The sequence below is a fragment of the Chiloscyllium punctatum genome, chromosome 30 (genome assembly GCF_047496795.1).
Source record: "Chiloscyllium punctatum isolate Juve2018m chromosome 30, sChiPun1.3, whole genome shotgun sequence".
Classification (NCBI taxonomy): domain Eukaryota; kingdom Metazoa; phylum Chordata; class Chondrichthyes; order Orectolobiformes; family Hemiscylliidae; genus Chiloscyllium; species Chiloscyllium punctatum.
This window is the reverse complement of record NC_092768.1, coordinates 30037138-30056590: the sequence shown is the minus strand read 5'-3', so window position 1 is coordinate 30056590 and position 19453 is coordinate 30037138. Positions and strand designations below refer to the sequence as shown.

General features: G+C 50.1%; 1 protein-coding gene across 1 annotated transcript in view; it reads right to left on the bottom strand.

The window, feature by feature from the left end:
* Window positions 1-5191: 5191 nt before the first annotated feature.
* Window positions 5192-19453, bottom strand: part of LOC140455540 (macrophage mannose receptor 1-like) — a 52925-nt gene continuing 38663 nt past the window's right edge. The window contains exons 4-10 of the mRNA XM_072550480.1: window positions 18542-18907; window positions 14585-14698; window positions 11478-11861; window positions 10409-10537; window positions 7572-7925; window positions 5730-5831; window positions 5192-5598 (exon numbers count right to left, since the gene is read on the bottom strand). Of these exons, the coding sequence (XP_072406581.1) occupies window positions 5192-5598; window positions 5730-5831; window positions 7572-7925; window positions 10409-10537; window positions 11478-11861; window positions 14585-14698; window positions 18542-18907 (1856 nt within the window). The remainder of the gene's footprint in view (window positions 5599-5729; window positions 5832-7571; window positions 7926-10408; window positions 10538-11477; window positions 11862-14584; window positions 14699-18541; window positions 18908-19453) is intronic.

The following is a 19453-nucleotide window of genomic DNA, read 5'->3' as shown; positions in this document are numbered from 1 at the left end:
CCTTGAAAGTGGAGTCGCAAGTAGATAGGATAGTGTTTGGTATGCTTTCCTTTATTGGTCAGAGTATTGAGTACAGGAGTTGGGAGGTCATGATGCAGCTGTAACAGGACATTAGTTTGGCCACTGTTGGAATATTGCGTGAAGTTCTGGTCTCCTTCCTATCGAAAAGATGTTGTGAAACTTGAAAGGGTTCAGAAAAGATTTACAAGGATGTTGCCAGGGTTGGAGGGTTTGAGCTACAGGGAGAAGCTGAACAGGCTGGGGCTGTTTTCCCTGGAGCGTCGGAGGCTGAGGGGTGACCTTATAGAGGTTTATAAAATCATGAGGGGCATGGATAGGATAAGTAGATAAAGTCTTTTCTCTGGGGTTGGGGAGTCCAAAACTAAATGGCATATGTGAGAGGGGAAAGATATAAAAGAGACCTAAGGGGCAACATTTTCACACAGAGGGTGGTGCGTGTATGGAATGAACTGCCAGAGGAAGTGGTGGAGGCTGGTACAATTACAGCATTTAAAAGGCATCTGGACGGGTATATGAAAAGGAAGAGTTTGGAGGGATACGGGCCGGGTGCTGCCAGGTGGGACTAGATTGGGTTGGGATATCTGGTCGGCATGGATGGGTTGGACCGAAGGGTCTGTTTCCATGACATACTTCTCTATGATTCTATGACTATGACTCTAAGTCTTGTCTGTGTTTGTTCTACTAAAATACAGTACCTCACATTTATTCAAATTAAACCCTACCTGCCACTCCTCAGCCCAGCCCATTGACCCAGTTGACCAAGATCTCTTTGCAATCTTAGATAACCTTCTTTCAGTGCTCTCTTTGAATTCTTCCAAGGGATGAAGGCCAGTTCCATGAGGGAGAGGGGCAAGGGGGTACCATTGGCTCCTTCTGTCTGCTGTTGGTACACCCATAGCTTTGAATTTGAAGACCCCAGGAAACTGGCCAGCCACAGACTTTGGGGAAGGGGGTGTGGTTGGTTTGTATGAGGTAGGAATCACCAGGTCAACCATGTTGCTGTGGGTCTGGAGTCACATGTAAGTTCCTTCCCTAAAGATGTTAGTGAACCAGCTAGATTCTTCCCCCCGACATTTGTGGTCAACATTAGACTCTTACTTTGGTTTTGTTGTATCCAAATTCAACCACCTGCCATGGTGGGACTTGAACCTGTGTCCTCAAAGTATTCCCGGGTGCTAACAGCGCAGCATTAATACCACTGGGCCACCACCTCCCCCGATCTGGAACCAGCTTTATAGCCTTGACTCTGTTTATAGTCCTCTGTAACACGCTAATCAATACTATGTTAAAAGACACCAACAAGGGCAAAAGGGAGTGAGGGGATGGGGCCGGCAGGAGGCTTCCCATTTGATGAGGACTCACAGAAATTCCCTTCCATGTTATAGCTGAAGAACCACAGGATAAATTTGCAACCCATGTTGTGACAAAGGCTGGTTAGAAATATAGATGAATTTAACAAAAAATAGGTAGGATACAATGGGCAATAAAGGCTTCTTAGTATATAGATTCGTGCAGAGTCAGGACATACTCATTCAAGGGGAAAGAAAAATGACAAGAAGGTCCGCATTGATAAGAAGAGACAGTGCTGGAGAAGTGCAGGTCTGGCACATAGAAACGTTTCACGTCTGACTGGCAAAATCTCAATAACCAAGCAGGATGCTGCCAGTGAAGTTTTTAATGTGGGAAAATGTGAAGTGCACCTTGGAAGGGAGAACCAAAGAACAGAACACTATTTATGCAGAGAACTCGGCAGACAGCTGTAACACAAAGGGACTCGTGAACGAGACACAGGAAGTTAGCGCGCGGACCATCAGGAAGGCGACAGATTGTTGAGTAAGGTTAAGTCTCACAGAATCCAGGGAGGGCTAGCCCAATTGGACATAAAACTGGCTTGAAGGTAGGAGACAGAGGGTGGCGGTAGTGGGCTGCATTACAAACTGCAGGCAGGTGACCAGCAGTGTGCCACAGAGATCAGTGCTGGGTCCATTGCTATTCATCATTTATATAAACGTTTTGGATGAGAATTTAGGAGGTAGAGTTAGTAGGTTTGAGGATCACATCAAGCTCAGTGGTATAGTGGAGAAGGTCATTTGGGAATACAGAGAGATCTTGTTCAACTGGACAAGTAGTGTTTACATCAGAGTGGTGCTGGAAAAGCACAGCAGGTCAGGCAGCATCCGAGGAGCAGGAAAACCTTTTTCCACGTTTGGAGTCAGCTATTACGAGGGGGCATAGCTTTAAATTAAGGGGTGGTAGGTATGGGACAGATGTTCGGGGTAGATTCTTTACTCAGCGAGTCGTGAGTTCATGGAATTCCCTGCCAGTAGCAGTGGTGGACTCTCCCTCTTTATGGGCATTTAAACGGGCATTGGATAGGCATATGGAGGATAGTGGGCTAGTGTAGGTTAGGTGGGCTTGGATCGGCGCAACATCGAGGGCCGAAGGGCCTGTACTGCGCTGTATTTTTTCTATGTTCTACGTTCTATGTTCTAAAATCGACGTTTCGGGCAAAAGCCCTTCATCAGGAATAGTCTATTCCTGATGAAGGGCTTTTGCCCGAAACGTGGATTTTCCTGCACCTTGGATGCTGCCTGACTTGCTGTGCTTTTCCAGCACCACTCTGATGTAAACTCTGGTTCCCAGCATCTGCAGTCCTCACCTTTTGCCCAAGTGGACAAGTAGGCTGAGGAATGGCGGCTGGAGTTTAATTCTGATGAAACATTGGTGGGGTCAAACCGGGGCAGGACGTAAACAGTCAATGGGCCCTGGGAAGTGTTCTAGAACAAAGAGATCTAGGGGTACAGGTTCATAGCTCCTTGAAAGTGGAGTCTCGGGTAGACAGGGCGGTGAAGAAGGCTTTCAGCATGCTTGCTTTCATTGGTCAGAACATTGAGCACAGGAGTTGGGACACCTTACTGCAGTTGTACAAGACGTTGGTGAGGCCACACTTGGAGTACGGTGTTCAGTTCTGGTGCCCTGCTATGGAAAGGATATTATTAAACTCGAAAGCAGCAGAAGAGGTTTACTAGGATGCTACCTGGATTGGAAGGTTCAAGTTATCAGGAGAGGTCGGATAGACTGGGACTTTTTTCCCTGGAGCACAGGAGACTGAAGCGTGAACTTATCGAGGTTTATAAAGCCATGAGGGGCATAGATAAGGTAGGTAAGCCAAGGTATGAGAGTCTAAAGTTACAGGGCATAGGTTTAAGATGAGAGGAGAGAGATACAAAAGGGTCCAGAGGGGGAATTCTTTTCACACAGAGGGTGATGAGGGTCTGGCTGCCAGAGATAGTGGGGGAGGCAGGTACAAATTGGTCACTTAGAAACATTGGGACAAGGAAATTGATGGGATAGTTATGGAGGGATGTGGGCAAAATGCAGGTAAATGGGGCAAGTTTAATTGTGAAAACTGGGCGAATGGACAAGTTGGGCCGAAGGGCCTGTTTCCACACTGTTCGCCTCCATGACTCAACAATATTGGCCTTTGTTTCAAGAAGGTTGGAGTAGAAGAGGAGGGAAGACTTAACTGCAACTGTACAAGGTGCTGGTGAGACCACATCTGGAGCACAGTTTTGGTCCCTTTATTTAAGGAAAGGATATTATTTCACTGGAGGCAGGTTAGAGAAGATTCGCTATGATGATTCCCTGGTACGGAGGATGTTTGATTTAGACTTAGATTCCCTACAGTGTGGAAACAGGCCCTTCAGTCCAACCAGTCCACACTGACCCGCCGAAGAGTAACCCACCCAGACCCATTTCCCCTCTGACTAATGCACCTAACACTACGGGCAATTTAGCACGGCCAATCCACCCTGACCTACACATCTTTGGACTGTGGGAGGAAACCGGAGCACCCGGAAACCCACGCAGACACGGGGAGAATGTGCAAACTCCACACAGACAGTCACCCGAGGCTGGAATCAAACCCGGGACCCTGGTGCAGTGAGACAGCAGTGCTAACCACTGAGCAAATGTTAAACAAGTTGGGATGCTACTCCCTGCAGTTCAGGAGAATGAGAGGAGTGAAACATACGGGATTTTTAAGGGCTTTGACAGGGTCAATGCTGAGAGAATGTTTCCCCCATGGGAGAGTCGAGGAAAAGAGACTCAGAATAAAGGGAGCACCAATTTAAGACTGGGATGAGCAGGAATTTCTTCTTGTCATCGTAAAATCCCTGCAGTGTGGGAGCAGGCCATTCAGCCCATACTGACCCTCTGAACAGCATCCCATCCAATCCCTGTATCTCCCATGGCTAACCCACCTAGTCTGCACATTATGAGCAATGTAGCATGGGCCCATTCACTCTAACGTGCACATCTTTGGATTGTGGGAGGAAACCCATGCAGACAGAGGGGAGAACGTGCAAACTCCACACAGAGGGTCACCCGAGGCCGGAATCGAACCTGGGTCCCTGGTGCTGGGGAGGGTGCCCACGCAGACACGGGGAGAACATGCAAACTCCACACAGAAGGTCGCCCGAGGCCGGAATCGAACCTGGGTCCCTGGTGCCGTGAGGCAGCAGTAATAACCACTGAGCCATTGTGCTACAATCAGAGTCGTTGGAACTCCTCACCACAGAGTGAGTTGTGGGGGGCGGTGGGTGGTGGGGGACAGCCCTTGCTTCTGTTTCAGGCTGAGATAGATAGATCAGGAGGGGAATCGAGGGAGACTGGGAAAAGGGAAGGGAATCAGACTCGAGGAGCATCGGATCAGCCATGATCTGCTGGAACGCCGGAAGCAGGTTTAAGGGGCCGAATGGCCGACTCCTGTTCCTATCTCTTTCTGACTCTTTTCCTGTTCCCCCCCCCTCCCCCACCTCATCCCAGATCCAACCCTCTGGCTCAGCCCTGCCCTCTTCAACTGTCCTACCTGTCCATCTTCCTTCCCACCTAACCGCTCCACCTTCCCCACCGACCTATCACCGTCAACCCGCTCGCCTGCATCTACCTATCGCCTTCCCAGCTACCTCCACCCCCCCCAGCTCCAACACCACCTTCCCCCCCTGCTATTTATGTCTCAGCCCCCTTCCCCCACACATTCCTGATGAAGGGCTGATGAAGATCAGCTCTCCTGCTCCTCGGATGCTGCCAGGCCCGCTGTGCTTTTCCAGCAGCCCACCCCACGCTTTTCAACTCTGACCTCTCCCGCCCTCACTTGCTCCCATCTCCTTTACGACCTCGCGCCCAGCAGCAGCCACGCCCGCGGCTTACCGGAGTAACAGATGAAAGCGAACTTGTAATCGCAGGGCACGTCCTTCCAGTGTTCGTTGACTAGAATAACGCAGACGGCCATGGTGGTGAACTCCATGGGGTAGAAGGGGTCCCAATGGAAGAAGGTGGCAGGCTCCCCGTTAGTCCACATCCAGCCGTACTCAGACTGGTGTTGGTTGAACAGACCGATCCACGCAGCCAGGTCTACCTTCAGCAGCTTGGCCACTTTGCTGTTCTCTGTCATGTGCTGCACGCTGACCAGGTCCATGTGCTGGGCCCGACAATACTCCTGCGCCTCGCTCCACGTCTTCTCTTTGTTGACGAGGACGTAGTTCCGCTTGGGCTGGGGCAGGTCCTGGGCGCCGTCTGAAGACAGAGGTCAGAAAGACAGCCTGCCTTAGTCCGACTCCAACGCTCGGCTGAAGGGGGGGGGAGGGGGATGCGTACCAGGTCCCCACCATGTGGGCTGGAAGAGGTGTCCTTTCGGACGGACCTACCTGCGGCCAAGTCCTTTTCCGAGCCCTTGTGTGGCTGTTTCCAGTTACCACTGATGACAACCGGTTTCTCGGTGACTACTTCCGAGGGGTCTTCAGAATTCTCTGAGGACACAGAGGAGATTTTTATTCAAAGTGCCGCTTGCATGGAAAACAAAATAGTTGCCCTTCGTCTGTCTGTCTATTTGTTGTCCTCCAAGAACCCCCCTCCCAAATTATAGACCACCATTTGGTGTCAGTCCTTTACTGCCCTGCACTCTTGACTGTGGACTTGAAATGCAAAAAACAAAATCAAAAGGTTATTTCAAAACCAAAGGGTGATAGGAGGAATTGCTGCATTTGCGTGAACAAAGCTCATTTTGTGTGGTTTTTGCACAGCTGCTTTGTTCAAGCAATAGGGGGGAGGGGTAAATGTTCGTCATCAGCTCAACACAAGGGGATGTGTCCAAAATGTGATTTGGCCGGCAACAGGTAGCTGATTGGTTTGTGTGATTGTGACCAGCTGTGTATTCAAAGGTCACCAGCCTGGCAACAACTCTCTGATTCATTCCCTGGACAGGTAATCTTGTGGAGTGCTGTAAAAGCAGGTTCTCTCTCTCTCTCTCTCTCTCTCTCTCCATTACAAACATCTGAAGCCTGAAGCAAGCTCCATATTTATCCCCACCAATGGTTGTCTTTAACCAGTAATCAAGAGACTTTGTAGTTAATGTACCAATTACCTGGTGCCTTAAGAACCTGAGGAAAGGAGATTGAAGATTAGAAGGTCTTGGCGAGTAAAGGAACATCTCAACGGACCCTGTCGACTGATTTTGTTTTCCCCCATCTACTCATAAACTGATGTCTTTAGTTCCCCTGTGTTTATGTGTGTGTGTGTATGAGGGGTATGTGTGTTTTTATATATGCTCTTATGTATATGTATTTGTAAAACCTCCATATGGGTTTGCAAGTGTTTGATTTGGGACGTGTGATCAGCGAGGACAAGTTGGACCAAATCAGTTTTCTGTCTTGTATGACTTGAGGGCTGGCATGGGCAATGACGGGCCAAATGGCCTTCCGTCGACATTGCGGCCAACCTGCGGGTGCAGGAGGTTTTAAAAGATCATTAAAGCTTTAACATGTACTGCCATATGCTTGACAATTCATAGCTGTTTCACGTAGCACGGTGGCTCAGTGGTTCGCATAGCTGCCTCACAGCGCAAGTGACCCAGGTTTAATTCCAGCCTCGGGCAACTGTTTGTGTGGAGTTTGCACATCCTCCCTGTGTCTGTGTGGGTTTCCTTCTGCAGTCCAGAGATGTACAGGGGGTGGATTGGCCATGAGAAATGGAGGTTACAGGGATTGAGTAGGATCTCCCTTTTGAGGGTGGGTGTGGATTCGACGGGCCGAATGGCCTGCTTCCATTGAGGAGGGAATCTACGATTCCACTCATGATTAGGATGTAGTTGTTTATAATAAACAGTGGTTCTTGTTAAGTACTGGAACTTGATCGGTCTTTTCTGGTTCCAAAAGACAGGTAAGTTGGGGACTTAGAGTCAGAGTCCTACAGCACGGAGACAGGTCCTTCGGCCCAGACTGGTCACACAAACCAAAACGTTCCCTGCAAGCAGCCATATCCAAATGGCTTTGAGCAGTGTACATTTATGTCATTTAAAAGACACTTGGACAGGTACGTAGACGTAGAGGAATTATGGGCATACGGGAGGAGGTTCGTTTGCGATATGTGGTCGGCGTGGACAAGTTGGACCAATCAGTTTTTTGTGCTGTACGACTCTAGGGCTGGCATGGGCAATGACGGGCCAAATGGCCTTCTGGCGACGTGGCATCCAATCTGCGGGCGCCCCTTACCCGTGTAGCACACGAAGGGGAACAGGAAGCGACAGGGGGCGTCACTCCACCTGCCCTCCTGGATGTAGACGCAGACGGGGGCCATGATGTTGTAGCGGTAAGGGTTCCCTGGCTTCCAGTTGGTGTAGCCGACCGGGTCGCCGTTTGCCCACTTCCAGCCGCTGTTGGTCCTCTGGTCGTTGTACAGGCCGCACCAGCCCAGCTTGATCTCCTCGTAGAGCCTGCTGGCGACCGTGTTCTCCTGTTTGTTGCGAATGCTCAGGAGCCCCGTGTGATGGAGCATGCAGTAGTCCCGGGCATCTGACCAGGTCTTCTCCAGGTGGATCTTGTGGTACGTCCTCTTGGAGCTGGCTCCTGTTGGGGAATGGGAGTCACACAAGACTGTGGTTTCCATTTGCTTCAGAATACTCTGCCCCCGCCCCCACCACCGACAGTAGGCCTTCCCAACGCACACGCCTCCCCCCCTCTTCCCTCCCGTCCATCCCACCTGAGATGAACAACAGAGGAAGATGGCTGCTTGTTGCAACAATGTAAAGGCAAGGGTGCTGCAGGTACAGAGGAATCTGGCGGTCCTAATGAACGTGTGGCAGAAAAGGTGTCATGCTGGGATTCGTTGATGGGATTTGCCCAGCGTTTATTGCCCATCCCTCAGCTGTCCCTGAGAAAGTGGTGGTGAGCTTCCTTCTTGAACCACTGCAGTCCATGTCAACATGATGTTAGGGAGGGAATTCCAGGATCAGCAGCCGATATATTTCCACATCGGGTCGGTGAGTGGCTTGGAGGGGAATTTGCACGGTGGGGGGGGTGGTGTTCCCACGTATCCACTGCCCTTGTCCTTCCAGTTGAGCTCCTTTGGTAAAAGAATTCAGGACACTTTGTAGGAGCATTGCATAGCCAAATTCGGCATAACCAGAAGGTGCTGTCTCAGCAGTTTTGGTGAAATGCTCCAGTACATCTTGTCAATGGTACACACTGCTGCTACTGAGCATCGGTGGTGGAGGGAGTGGATGCTTGTGGATGTGGTGCCAATTAAGTGGGGGCGGGGAGGGGGGAGGGGGTCTGCTTTGTCCTGGAAGGGTTTTGGCATCTTGAGTGTTGTTGGAGCTGCACCCATCCAAGCAAGTGGGGAGTACTCCATCACATGCTGACTCCAAAGATGTGCAGCTTAGGGTGAATTGACCATGCTAAATTGCCCCGTAGTGTTCAGGGAGGTGTAGGTTAGCTAGGGGGTAAATGTAGAGTAATAGGATAAGGGAATGGGTCTGGGTGGGATACTCTTTGGAGGGTCAGTGTGGACTTGTCAGGCCAAATGGCCTGTTTCCAGAGGGATTCTATGATTCTATGACTTGTGCCCTGTAGATGGTGGACAGGCTTTGGGAGTCAGGAAATGCAGGATTCCTGACCTCTGACCCTTGCTTTTAGCTACAGCATTTATATAGCCAGTACTTTTTTAAAAAAATCATTCATGGGACATAGACGTCACTGGTCAGGCTAGAATTTACTGCCCATTCCTAATTCCAGTCAAGAGTCAACCCCGTGGCTCTGGGTCTGGAGTCACATGTAGGCCAGACCAGGTAAGGATGGCAGTTTCTTTCCCTGAAGCACATTGGTGAACCAGATGGGCTTTTCCTGACAATGGATTCTTGGTCATCATTGGGTTCTTAAATTGGGGCAGCACGGTGGCTCAGTGGTTAGCCCTGCTGCCTCACAGTGATAGGGACCCAGGTTCGATTCCAGCCTTGGGCAACTGTCTGTGTGGAGTTTGCACATTCTCCCCCGTGTCTGTGTGGGTTTCCTCCCCCACTTCAAAGTTGCACAGGTTAGGGCCATGTTAAATTGCACAGTGTGTTCAGGGATGTGCAGGTTTGGTGCATTAGTCTGGGGTAAATGCAGGGGAATGGGTTTGGGTGGGATACTCTTTGGAGAGTCACTGTGGACCCGTTGGGCTGAAGGGTCTGTTTCCACACCGTAGGGATTCTAGGTTTTTCTTGATTATTAAGCTAATGTGAACAGCATCCAGCAAGCCTGACTGATGATCCGAAACGACATTTATTGAGCTCCTTTGGTAAAACAATTCAGGGCACTTTGTAGGAGCATTGCATAGCCGAATTCGGCATGGATGGTCTGACGTCTCAGACAGAGAGGTTGGTCTTAAGGTGGGAAGGTGCGGAGGTTTAGGAAATAAGTGACCGGGTCAGGCACAGACTGGGAAATGAGAATGAGAATTTTGAGAAGCAGAGCTCAGCAGCACGGGGGAGGAATGAGGAAACAGGAATCGGTCATGGATTAGGAGGCACGCAGCCAAATTGGACTTGACGGAGGTTAAATAGTCCAATGGATGAGCCCATCGAGCTGGAGCCATGAGGGTTTCACCAGCAGATGAGCTCAGTGAGGGAGTGAAGGAGTGAGGGAGGGATGGAGTGAGGGAGTGAGTGAGTGAGTGAGGGGGGGCTACACCGCAGAGGGGGAAATCAGGTGCCCTCAAGCAATGGCGCCAGTGCAATTCCGAGGGCTGGGAGGGGAATAGGCGAGAGTGTGGGACTTGGGGGGTGCAATCGGACTGTAGCCATTGAGTCGTAGATGCGGGAGAGCCGTACAGCACGGACACAGACCCTTCGGTCCACCCAGTCTACTATCCCAGACTAAACTCAATCCTGCCCCGCCTGCTCCTGGCCCCGTACCCCCTTTCCTCTTCACGGCACCTATCCAAATGTTTCAAACTCTGTAACTGTGGCCGCGTCCACCCCCCCACCACCCCCACCACCACCACCCCTACCACCCTCCCCCCCACTCCCGGCGAGAAGCGAGGTCCGGCCGAGCGCTCCAGGTGTCCCTACCTACATTCACGGAGGCACCACTGGCGGCCACCTTCTTGGGCACAGACAGCACCTCACCGCTCCCGGGCGGTCTCAGTTTCCCGGGATGTCTCACTTTTCCGGGCCTGGCTTCCGACTGTGCTTTCAGGTCTGCGAGGGCAGAGGAAATGCGGATGAGCTCCGGGCTGTGGAGATTCCCCCACGGCTCAACTTCGGGGCTGAGTGGGTTCACGCTGTTGCCTCACTTTCGATGCCAGACTCGGGGGTGGGGGGGGGGGGGGGGTGGGGGGGGGGGGGGGTGCGACTGTGTCTTGGATGGAGTTTGTACGTTCTCCCCCCCCCCCGCCCCCGTCTCTGCGTGGGTTTGCTCCCACAGTCCGAAGATGTGCTGGTCAGGGTGGATTGGCCTGTGCTAAATTGCCCCGTAGTGTTCAGGGGATGTGTAGGTTGGGTGCATTAGTCAGGGGTAAATATAGGGTCGGGGAATGGGTCCGGATGGGTTACCCTTCGGAGGGCCGAAGGGCCTGTTTCCACACTGTAGGGATTCTAAATTCAGAAGCTAATTCTGGAGTGCGCCAATCATACAACGCACAGGAGCAGACAGTCATGCCAACAGGCCTGTGCCAGGGTTCATGTTCCACGTAACCCTCCTTTTGGTTAGTTTGACCTGTGGGCACCGATGGTTTGACCAGCACCTGTCATCCTCCCACCCAAGTGGCCCCTCGAGAAGGTGGCGGTGAGCTGCCTCCTTGAATCTCAGGGTGGGACAGTGGCTCAGTGGTTGGCACTGCTGCCTCACGGCGCCAAGGACCCGAGTTCAATTCCCGCCTCAGGCAACTGTCTGTGTGGAGTTTGTACATTCTCCCCACGGCGTCTGCGTGGGTTTCCTCCCACAATCCAAAGGTGCACAGGTTAAGGTGGATTAGGCCGCGCTAAATTGCCTGTAGTGTTAGGTGCACGAGTCAGGGGGCAATGTAGAGGGAATGGGTCTGGGTGGGTTACTCTTCGGAGGCTGGGTGATGGGCCGAAGGGTCTGTGTCCACACTGTAGGGAGCCGAAGTCGCACTGCGGACAGAGTGTATGGGGTTACCTTTGTAGCAGATGAAGGCAAATGGGAAATCGCAGTCGGCTTCGTGCCATTCACCGTCCAGCATGGCGCCGCACATGGGCAGGGTGCTATTGAAGCTGTAGGGGTGCCAGAGCGCCCACTTGGTGTAGCCGATCTTGTCTCCGTTGGACCACATCCATCCGGACAGCCCGTCGTTGTACAGCCCGATCCATTGGGGCTCGTGAGGCAGCGAGGCGATGAACCTGGCATCCTCGGCGTTCCTCACGCTCACCAGGTTGGTGTACTGGCTCCGGCAGTGGTTCCAGGCCTTCGTCCAGCTCTTCTCATCCTCGATGAGGAAGTAGACCCTGTCCTCGCTGACGATGGGCTGGAACCGAGCTGAAAGGAATACCTCACTGCTTTTACCTTGGGGTTGTTCCAGGGTCGGGATTTCACAGAATCGCATATGCCCGGCCCTTCGGCCTAACGCTGGCCTCTTTCAAAAGACTTCCCAGTGAGTCCCACTCCGCCTTGTTCCTCTCCCACTGGCCCGGCTCTCTCTCTCTCTCTCTCTCTCTCTCTCTCTCTCACTCACCCCGTCTCTCCCTCTATGCCAGTGAGTTCCCCAAACCCCTTTCGAAAGTTCCCATTGAATGTGCTCCCACCTTCCAGGTCAGATCCTTTCAGATCACAGCAACATGCAAACTGACCATCCCACAATCCCTCTGGCTCCACGGCAACCATCATTATAATTTGGCGCCTAATGAAACCACGGATGAGCTTGCCTAAGATTGTGCTGAGGGAGACTCATTCAGTACTGACTCCTTGAGGGAGCAGTCAGGCCTAATCCTGTAGACCCGTTTTTTTCTTAATGCCCAGGCCCCAAAAAGCTCCCTTCTCCTCCACGATAGTGAAGAAGGCGTTCGGTACGCTTGCCTTTATTGGTCAGACCATGAAGTACAAGAGTTGGGAGGTCATGTTGGGAGGACATTGGTTTGGCCACCTTTGGAATATTGTGTGCAGTTCTGGTCACCTTCCTATCGGAAAGATGTTTGAAACTTGAAAGGGTTCAGAAAAGATTTACAAGGATGTTGCCAGGGTTGGAGGATTTGAGCTATAGGGAGAGGCTGAACAGGCTGGGGCTGTTTTCCCTGGAGCATCGGAGGCTGAGGGATGACCTTATAGAGGTTTACAAAATTATGAGGGGCATGGTTAGAGTAAAGAGACAAAGTCTTTTCCCTGGGGTTGGGGAGTCCAGAACTAGATCACTCTTTCCCAATTATTAATGCAATCAGCACTCAGCACTTTTTTGGGTGATGTTTCTGAGCAAGTCTGTGGGTGAGAAACACTCTTCTCAATCACCCTGTAGTTAATTTGCCAATGGTTTTGAGGTTTGGACGACCAGCCTATTGTCCCTTGCACCAAAGGCAGTCATTTCTCCCCAGCTACTGACTGGGGCCTCAGCTTGATTGGCTTAAATAAGACCATAAGACATAGGAGTGGAAGTAAGGCCATTCGGCCCATCGAGTCCACTCCGCCATTTAATCATGGCTGATGCGCATTTCAGCTCCACTTACCAGCGTTCTCCCCGTAGCCCTTAATTCCTCTAAACAACAAGAATCTATCAATCTCGGCCTTGAAGACATTTAGCGTCCCGGCTTCCACTGCACTCCGTGGCAATGAATTCCACAGGCCCACCACTCTCTGGCTGAAGAAATGTCTCCGCATTTCTGTTCTGAATTTACCCCCTGTAATTCTAAGGCTGTGTCCACGGGTCCTAGTCTCCTCGTCTAACGGAAACAATTTCCTAGCGTCCATCCTTTCCAAGCCATGTATTATTTTGTACGTCTCTATTAGATCTCCCCTTAATCTTCTAAACTCCAACGAAAACAATCCCAGTATCCTCAGCCGTTCCTCATATGCTAGACCTGTCATTTGAGAACATGGTTAGAGTGGTATTGGAAAAGCAGGAAAAATCAACATTTCAGGCAAAAGCCCTTCATCAGGAATGACAGTACCCACTTCCGACCTTTTAAATGAGAACATCACAGGCTTCACCTTTCTCAGGGAACTAGGGCTAACTTTTCCAATCCCTCTTCCTACCTCACGGCTAAGTTAGTAAGATGACTAACACTTGTAGAAAGACCGTAAGACATTGGAGCAGAAATTAGGCCATTCAGCCCATTGAGTCTCCTCTGCCATTCAGTCAGGGCTGATGGGTTTCTCAACCCTATTCTCCCACTTTCTCCCCATAACCCTTGATCCCCTTGACAATCAAGAGCATATCTATCTCAGCCTTAAATATACTCAATGTCCTGGCCTGCCCAGCCTTCTGTGGTAATGAATTCCGTAGATTGCCCACTCCCTGGCTGAAGAAGTTTCTCCTTATCTCCATTCTAACAGGTCTTCCCTTTACTCGAAGGCTGTGCCCTTGGGTCAGAGTCTCTCCCACCGATGAAAACATCTTCCCAATATCTACTCTGTCCAGGCCATTCAGTACTCCGTATGTTTCTATTCGATCACCCCTCATCCTACTAAACTCCGTCGAGTAATGGGCCACGGTCCTCAAACATTCCTCATATATTAAGCTTTTCATTCCTGGGACCATTCTTGTGAGCTGCAGTGTTTGAACTTTTAACTTTATCTCTTTATACTTTTTACACTGTACTGAGAGGGACTGTAATGTTTTACTTTTAAGTTTGTTCCTTATTTGTCTCTCTACCTCAATGGTAAGTTTGTGTGCCCAGGTGCCTGCACCTAAGATGGCGCTGTGCGTGACAACGTTGAACACTCTTCACTGTTGTCCTGCACTGTCCAGACATGATAAAAAAGTCGAAATCTAAATAAGACTGAGTTAAACCAGTTTTTGATCAACTGGAGTGTCTGTGGTGGGGGGGGGGGGCGAGGAGCGTGGTGGGGGGGAAACAACGTAAAGTCAAAGTGGAGTTAATCTTGTGGGATGGCAGGAAAAGCCTCAAGAGGTCAAATGGCCGACTCCCATTCCTGATTCTCTCGTTTCACAAAGACCCCTGATGTGCCCCTTCTAAAGCCTGAATATCTTCCCCTCCCCCCAGTCAACAATTCAACCGAGAACAGAAACGATCGCAGGCGAATCACAGAGTTTAGTGTTGACTGGAAATATTGCTTACTTTGTTTAAAGTGCCTTTTATTTATGACATCAAATGCATTTGCCATCTTCTGGCTGCTTGCTTCAGAGGACTCTTTGCTCTCAATAGGAATGGCATACCCAGGCTTTTTCAGATCTGTTAAAATACAAGCATTGCAGGTCAAAATGATCCATCCAGCGATCGTTCTTCGTTGAGATCAAAGCTTTGAGTGACATTGCCTACAGCTGTGGACCAGACCAGATACCCCACTCATTGTACATTACGGAGATAGCCCACACCCTAACTTTTATATTTTTTTAAAAGACAGGTGTAATTCACTGTGTCCCAGATGGATGGAAGGTTTGAGTTATAAAGAAAAGCTGCATAGACAGCGACTTTGCTCACTGGAGTGCAGGAAGTTGGGAGGTGATCTTAGAGAGGCTTATTAAATAATGAGGGCTACAGTTAGTGTTACCGGTGGATGTCGTTTCTCTGGGATAGAACATAGAATGTTACAGCGCACAATGAGCCCTCGATGTTGTACTGACCTGTGAACTAATCTAAGCCCATCCCCTTACACTATCCCATCATCATCCATGTGCTTATCCAAGGATTGTTTAAATCTCCCTAATGTGGCTGAGTTGACTACATTGGCAGGTAGGGCATTCCACACCCTTAGTAACCTGCCTCTGACATCTGGCTTAAAACTATCACCAGTCAATATGCCCCCTCATACAAGCTGACGTCATCATCCTAGGAAAAGGACTCTCACTGATCATCTAACTAACCCTCTGATCATCCTGTATGTCTCTATTAAATCCCCCCTTAGCCTTCTTCTTTCCAATGAGAACAGACCCAAGTCTCTCAGCCTTTCCTCAATACAGCTTCCCTCCAGACTAGGAAACATCCTGGTAAATCTCCTCTGCACCTTTTCCAATGCTTCCACATCCTCCCTGTAATGGGACAATCAGAACTGTACACAATATTCCAAGTGCGGCCGCATTAGCGTTTTGTACAGTTGCAGCATGACATTACGGCTCCGGAACTCAATCCATCTACCAATAAAACCTAATTCACCGTATGCCTTCTTTACAGTACTGTCAACCTGGGTGGCAACTGTCAGGGATCTATGTACATGGACTCCAAGATCCACACGACCAAGAATCTTTCCATTGACCCAGTATTCTGCTTTCCTGTTATTCTTCCCAAAGTGCATCACCTCACATTTAGCTGCATTGAACTCCATTTGCCACCTCTTAGCCCAATTCTGCAGTTTATCCAAGTCCCCCTGCAACCTGTAACATTCTTCCACACTGTCCACTACTCCACCGACTTTAGTGTCATCTGCAAGCTTACTAATGGCATGGGGAGATTTCAAGACTTGGGGGGCACATTTGAAAGGTTAAAAAAGGCATGAGGGACAAATGTTTTACATAGAGGGTGGTTCGCGTGTGGGGACAGTTACAACATTTAAAAGACATTGGATAAGTACATGAACAGGAAAGGTTTGGAGGGAAAAGGGGCCAGGAGCAGGTAGGTAGGACTCGTTTAGTTTGGGATTATGGTTAGCGTGGACTGGTTGGGCCAAAAGTTCTGTTTCTGTGCTTTATGAACCTATGTGTTTCAACTAGTCCACCATTAAGTTTAATCAAAACACACTTTATTCTATTTATAGTTAAAACGCAACAAAAAAATAACGGTTTATTGAAACACTTAACAAGATGATGTATCATTTAACAAATGACCATCAACTGTTCTATCATCCCACAGAGACACCCACAGCAAAACATACGGTGCAGCAAAACAGATTGTATTGTCAGATGAGGACTCTGGTTGCAATCCCCAGAGAAACCCATCGTTCGGACTTTTTTCCAACATGGAAAACCTATTTCTGAACGGGGCGTGCCCTGGGGCATTTCCTTCTCCTGATTGGTGGTGGCCCACAGCCCCTCCAACTGCCCTCGGCGGAGGATGGGGTAGTAATTCTCCAGTGTGTGTAGGAACTCCACAGTAGGCCCAGGGTGGGGAGGTTAGAGCGAGAGCACGGCGGTTTCTGAAAACGTCAAGCAGAGAGGGACGGACAGAGAGGAGGCCTTGCGTTTGGTCTTGTTGATGGAAAGGAGATGAGGATGAGTAGGAACACTCCTTCACCTGGATGCTATGTTCAGGGCTTTGGACAGAGAGAGTGAATGGACAATGGTTACGCCTTCTGCAATTACAGAGCCACACAGCACGGACACAGACCCTTCGGTCCAACCAGTCCACACCCACCATGTTCCCAAACTAAACTCGTCCCACCTGCCTGCTCCTGACCCATATCCCTTCAAACCTTTCCTGCTCAATGCCTTCTAAATGTTATAACTGTACCCGCCTCCTCGGGAAGTTCATTCCACACAAGAACCACTCTCTGTGCAAAAAAATGTTACCCCACATGCTCTTTTCAAATCTTTCTCCTATCACCTTAGAAAAATGCTCCCCTTGTTTTGATCTCCCCCACTTTAGGGAAAAGAGCCTTGCCAATCACCTGATGTATATCCCTCATAGTCTTATAAACCTCTATAAGGTCAGCCCTCAACTTCCCACGCTCCAGCGAGCAAAGTCCCAGCCTATCCAGCCTCTCCTTATAATGTAAACGCTCTATACCTGGCAACATCCTGGTAAATCTCTTCTGAACCCTCTCCAGCTTAAGGGTTGAAAATGTGGTGCTGGAAAAACACAGCAGGCCAGGCAGCATCCGAGGAGCAGGAGAATCGACGTTTCGGGCATAAGCCCTTCCTCAGGAATCATTCCTGAAGAAGGGCTTATGCCCGAAACGTCAATTCTCCTGCTCCTCGGATGCTGCCTGGCCTTCTGTGTTTTTCCAGCACCACATTTTGTCAACTCTGGTCTCCAGCATCTGCAGTCCTCACTTTCTCCTAGTTTCTCTCCAGTTTAATAATATCCTTCTTATAACAGGGTGATCAGAACTGGATGCAGTATTCCAGGCCTCACCAACCTCCTGTACAATCTCAACTTAAAGTCCTAACTCCTGTACTCAGAGGACTGAGCAATGAAGGTAAAGGTGCTAAGTGCCTTCTTAACCACCCTGTCTATATGTGACGCAAACTTCAAAGACTTATGTATCTGAACCCCTGGGTCTCTCTGTTCTACAACACCATCCAGGGCCCTCTCATTATTTGTATAAATGCTGCCCCTCTTTGTTTTACCAAAGTACAATACCTCACCTTTATCCAAATTAATCTCCATCTGGCACTCCTCAGCCACTATAGGAACTGCACCCACACTGTTCGGCATCACTCTGCCTCACAAACCAGTGGAGCTCACTCACTGTTGTGTTTCTCATAGTTGTGTTTCTTCTGTAATTATTGGTCAGAGCATTGAGTGCAAGGTCATGTTGCAGCTGTACAAGACATTGGTGAGACTGCTTTTGGAATATTCCCATGCAATTCTGGTCTCCTTCCTATGGGAAGGATGTTGTGAAACTTGAAAGGGTTCAGAAAAGATTTACAAGGATGTTGCCGGGGTTGGAGGGGTTGAGCTACAGGGAGAGGCTGAACAGGTTGGGGCTGTTTTCCTTGGAGTGTTGGAGGCTGAGGGGGGGACCTCATAGAGGTTTACAAAATTATGAGGGGCATGGTTAGGGTAAATAGGCAAAGTCTTTTCCCTGGGGTTGGGGAGTCCAGAACTAGAGGGTATAGGTTTAGGGTGAGAGGGGAAAGATATAAAAGAGACCTAAGGGGCAACTTTTTCACACAGAGGGTGGTACGTGTATGGAATGAGCTGCCAGAGGAAGTGGTGGAGGCTGGTACAATTGCAATATTTAAAAGGCATTTGGATGGGTATATGAATAGGAAGGGTTTGGAGGGATATGGGCCGGGTGCTGGCAGGTGGGACTAGATTGGGTTGGGATATCTGGTTGGCATGGACGGGTTGGACCAAAGGGTCTGTCTCCGTGCTGTACATCTCTATGACTCTACAACTCTATAACAGAGCTAGTACCTGTGTAACAGATGGAGGCCAACGGGACGCTGCACTCCAGGTCGAACCACTGGCCCTGCCTCAAGTAAACGCAGACGGGGAAGCTGCTGCTGAATTCCCCGGGGTAGGAGTCCGCCCAGTTGGAGTAGCTGAACTGCTCTCCCGTGGTCCATTTCCAGCCGTCGGGGAACTGCTGGTCATTGTACAGGCCGATCCAGGTGCCTTCCTCTGGCACTGGCAGGTAATCGAGGACTGTTCCTTCTGCTGGGCTCAGCACACTGGCCAGATCGGTATACTCACTCCGGCAATAATCCCAGGCCTCGGACCAGCTCCTCGGCTCCTCAATCAAGTGATACTCTTTCCCGGAGTATGTGATCTGGGAGAGACCTTGAAAGGACGGGAGCGTGGGTTATTTTTAACGCAGGTGGGGGAATCGATTTTCTGCTGATCCTCGCGTGTCTAACCATGTGGTGTTTAGGGTTTTTTTGTTAAGGTTAGATTCCCCTACAGTGTGGAAACAGGCCCTTCGGCCCAACCAGTCCACACCGACCCGCCGAAGAGTAACCAACCCAGACCCATTCCCCTCTGACTAATGCACCTAATACCATGGGTAATTTAGCACGGCCAATCCACCCTAACCTGCACATCTTTGGACTGTGGGAGGAAACCGGAGCACCCGGAGGAAACCCACGCAGACACGGGGAGAGTGTGCAAACTCCACACAGTCAGTCGCCTGAGGATGGAATCGAACCTGGGTCCTGGCGCTGTGAGGCAGCAGTGCTAGCTATTGAGCTACCGAATTCCTCAGTGACTGAATCACACGACAGGTTTGAGGAGCTGAGTGGCCTCCTCCTCTTCCTACGTGGAATAAAAGACAACACATCATTCTCCTGTGTTGCTCTGGCCACTGAACCTTGTGCTCTGATCCTCAAA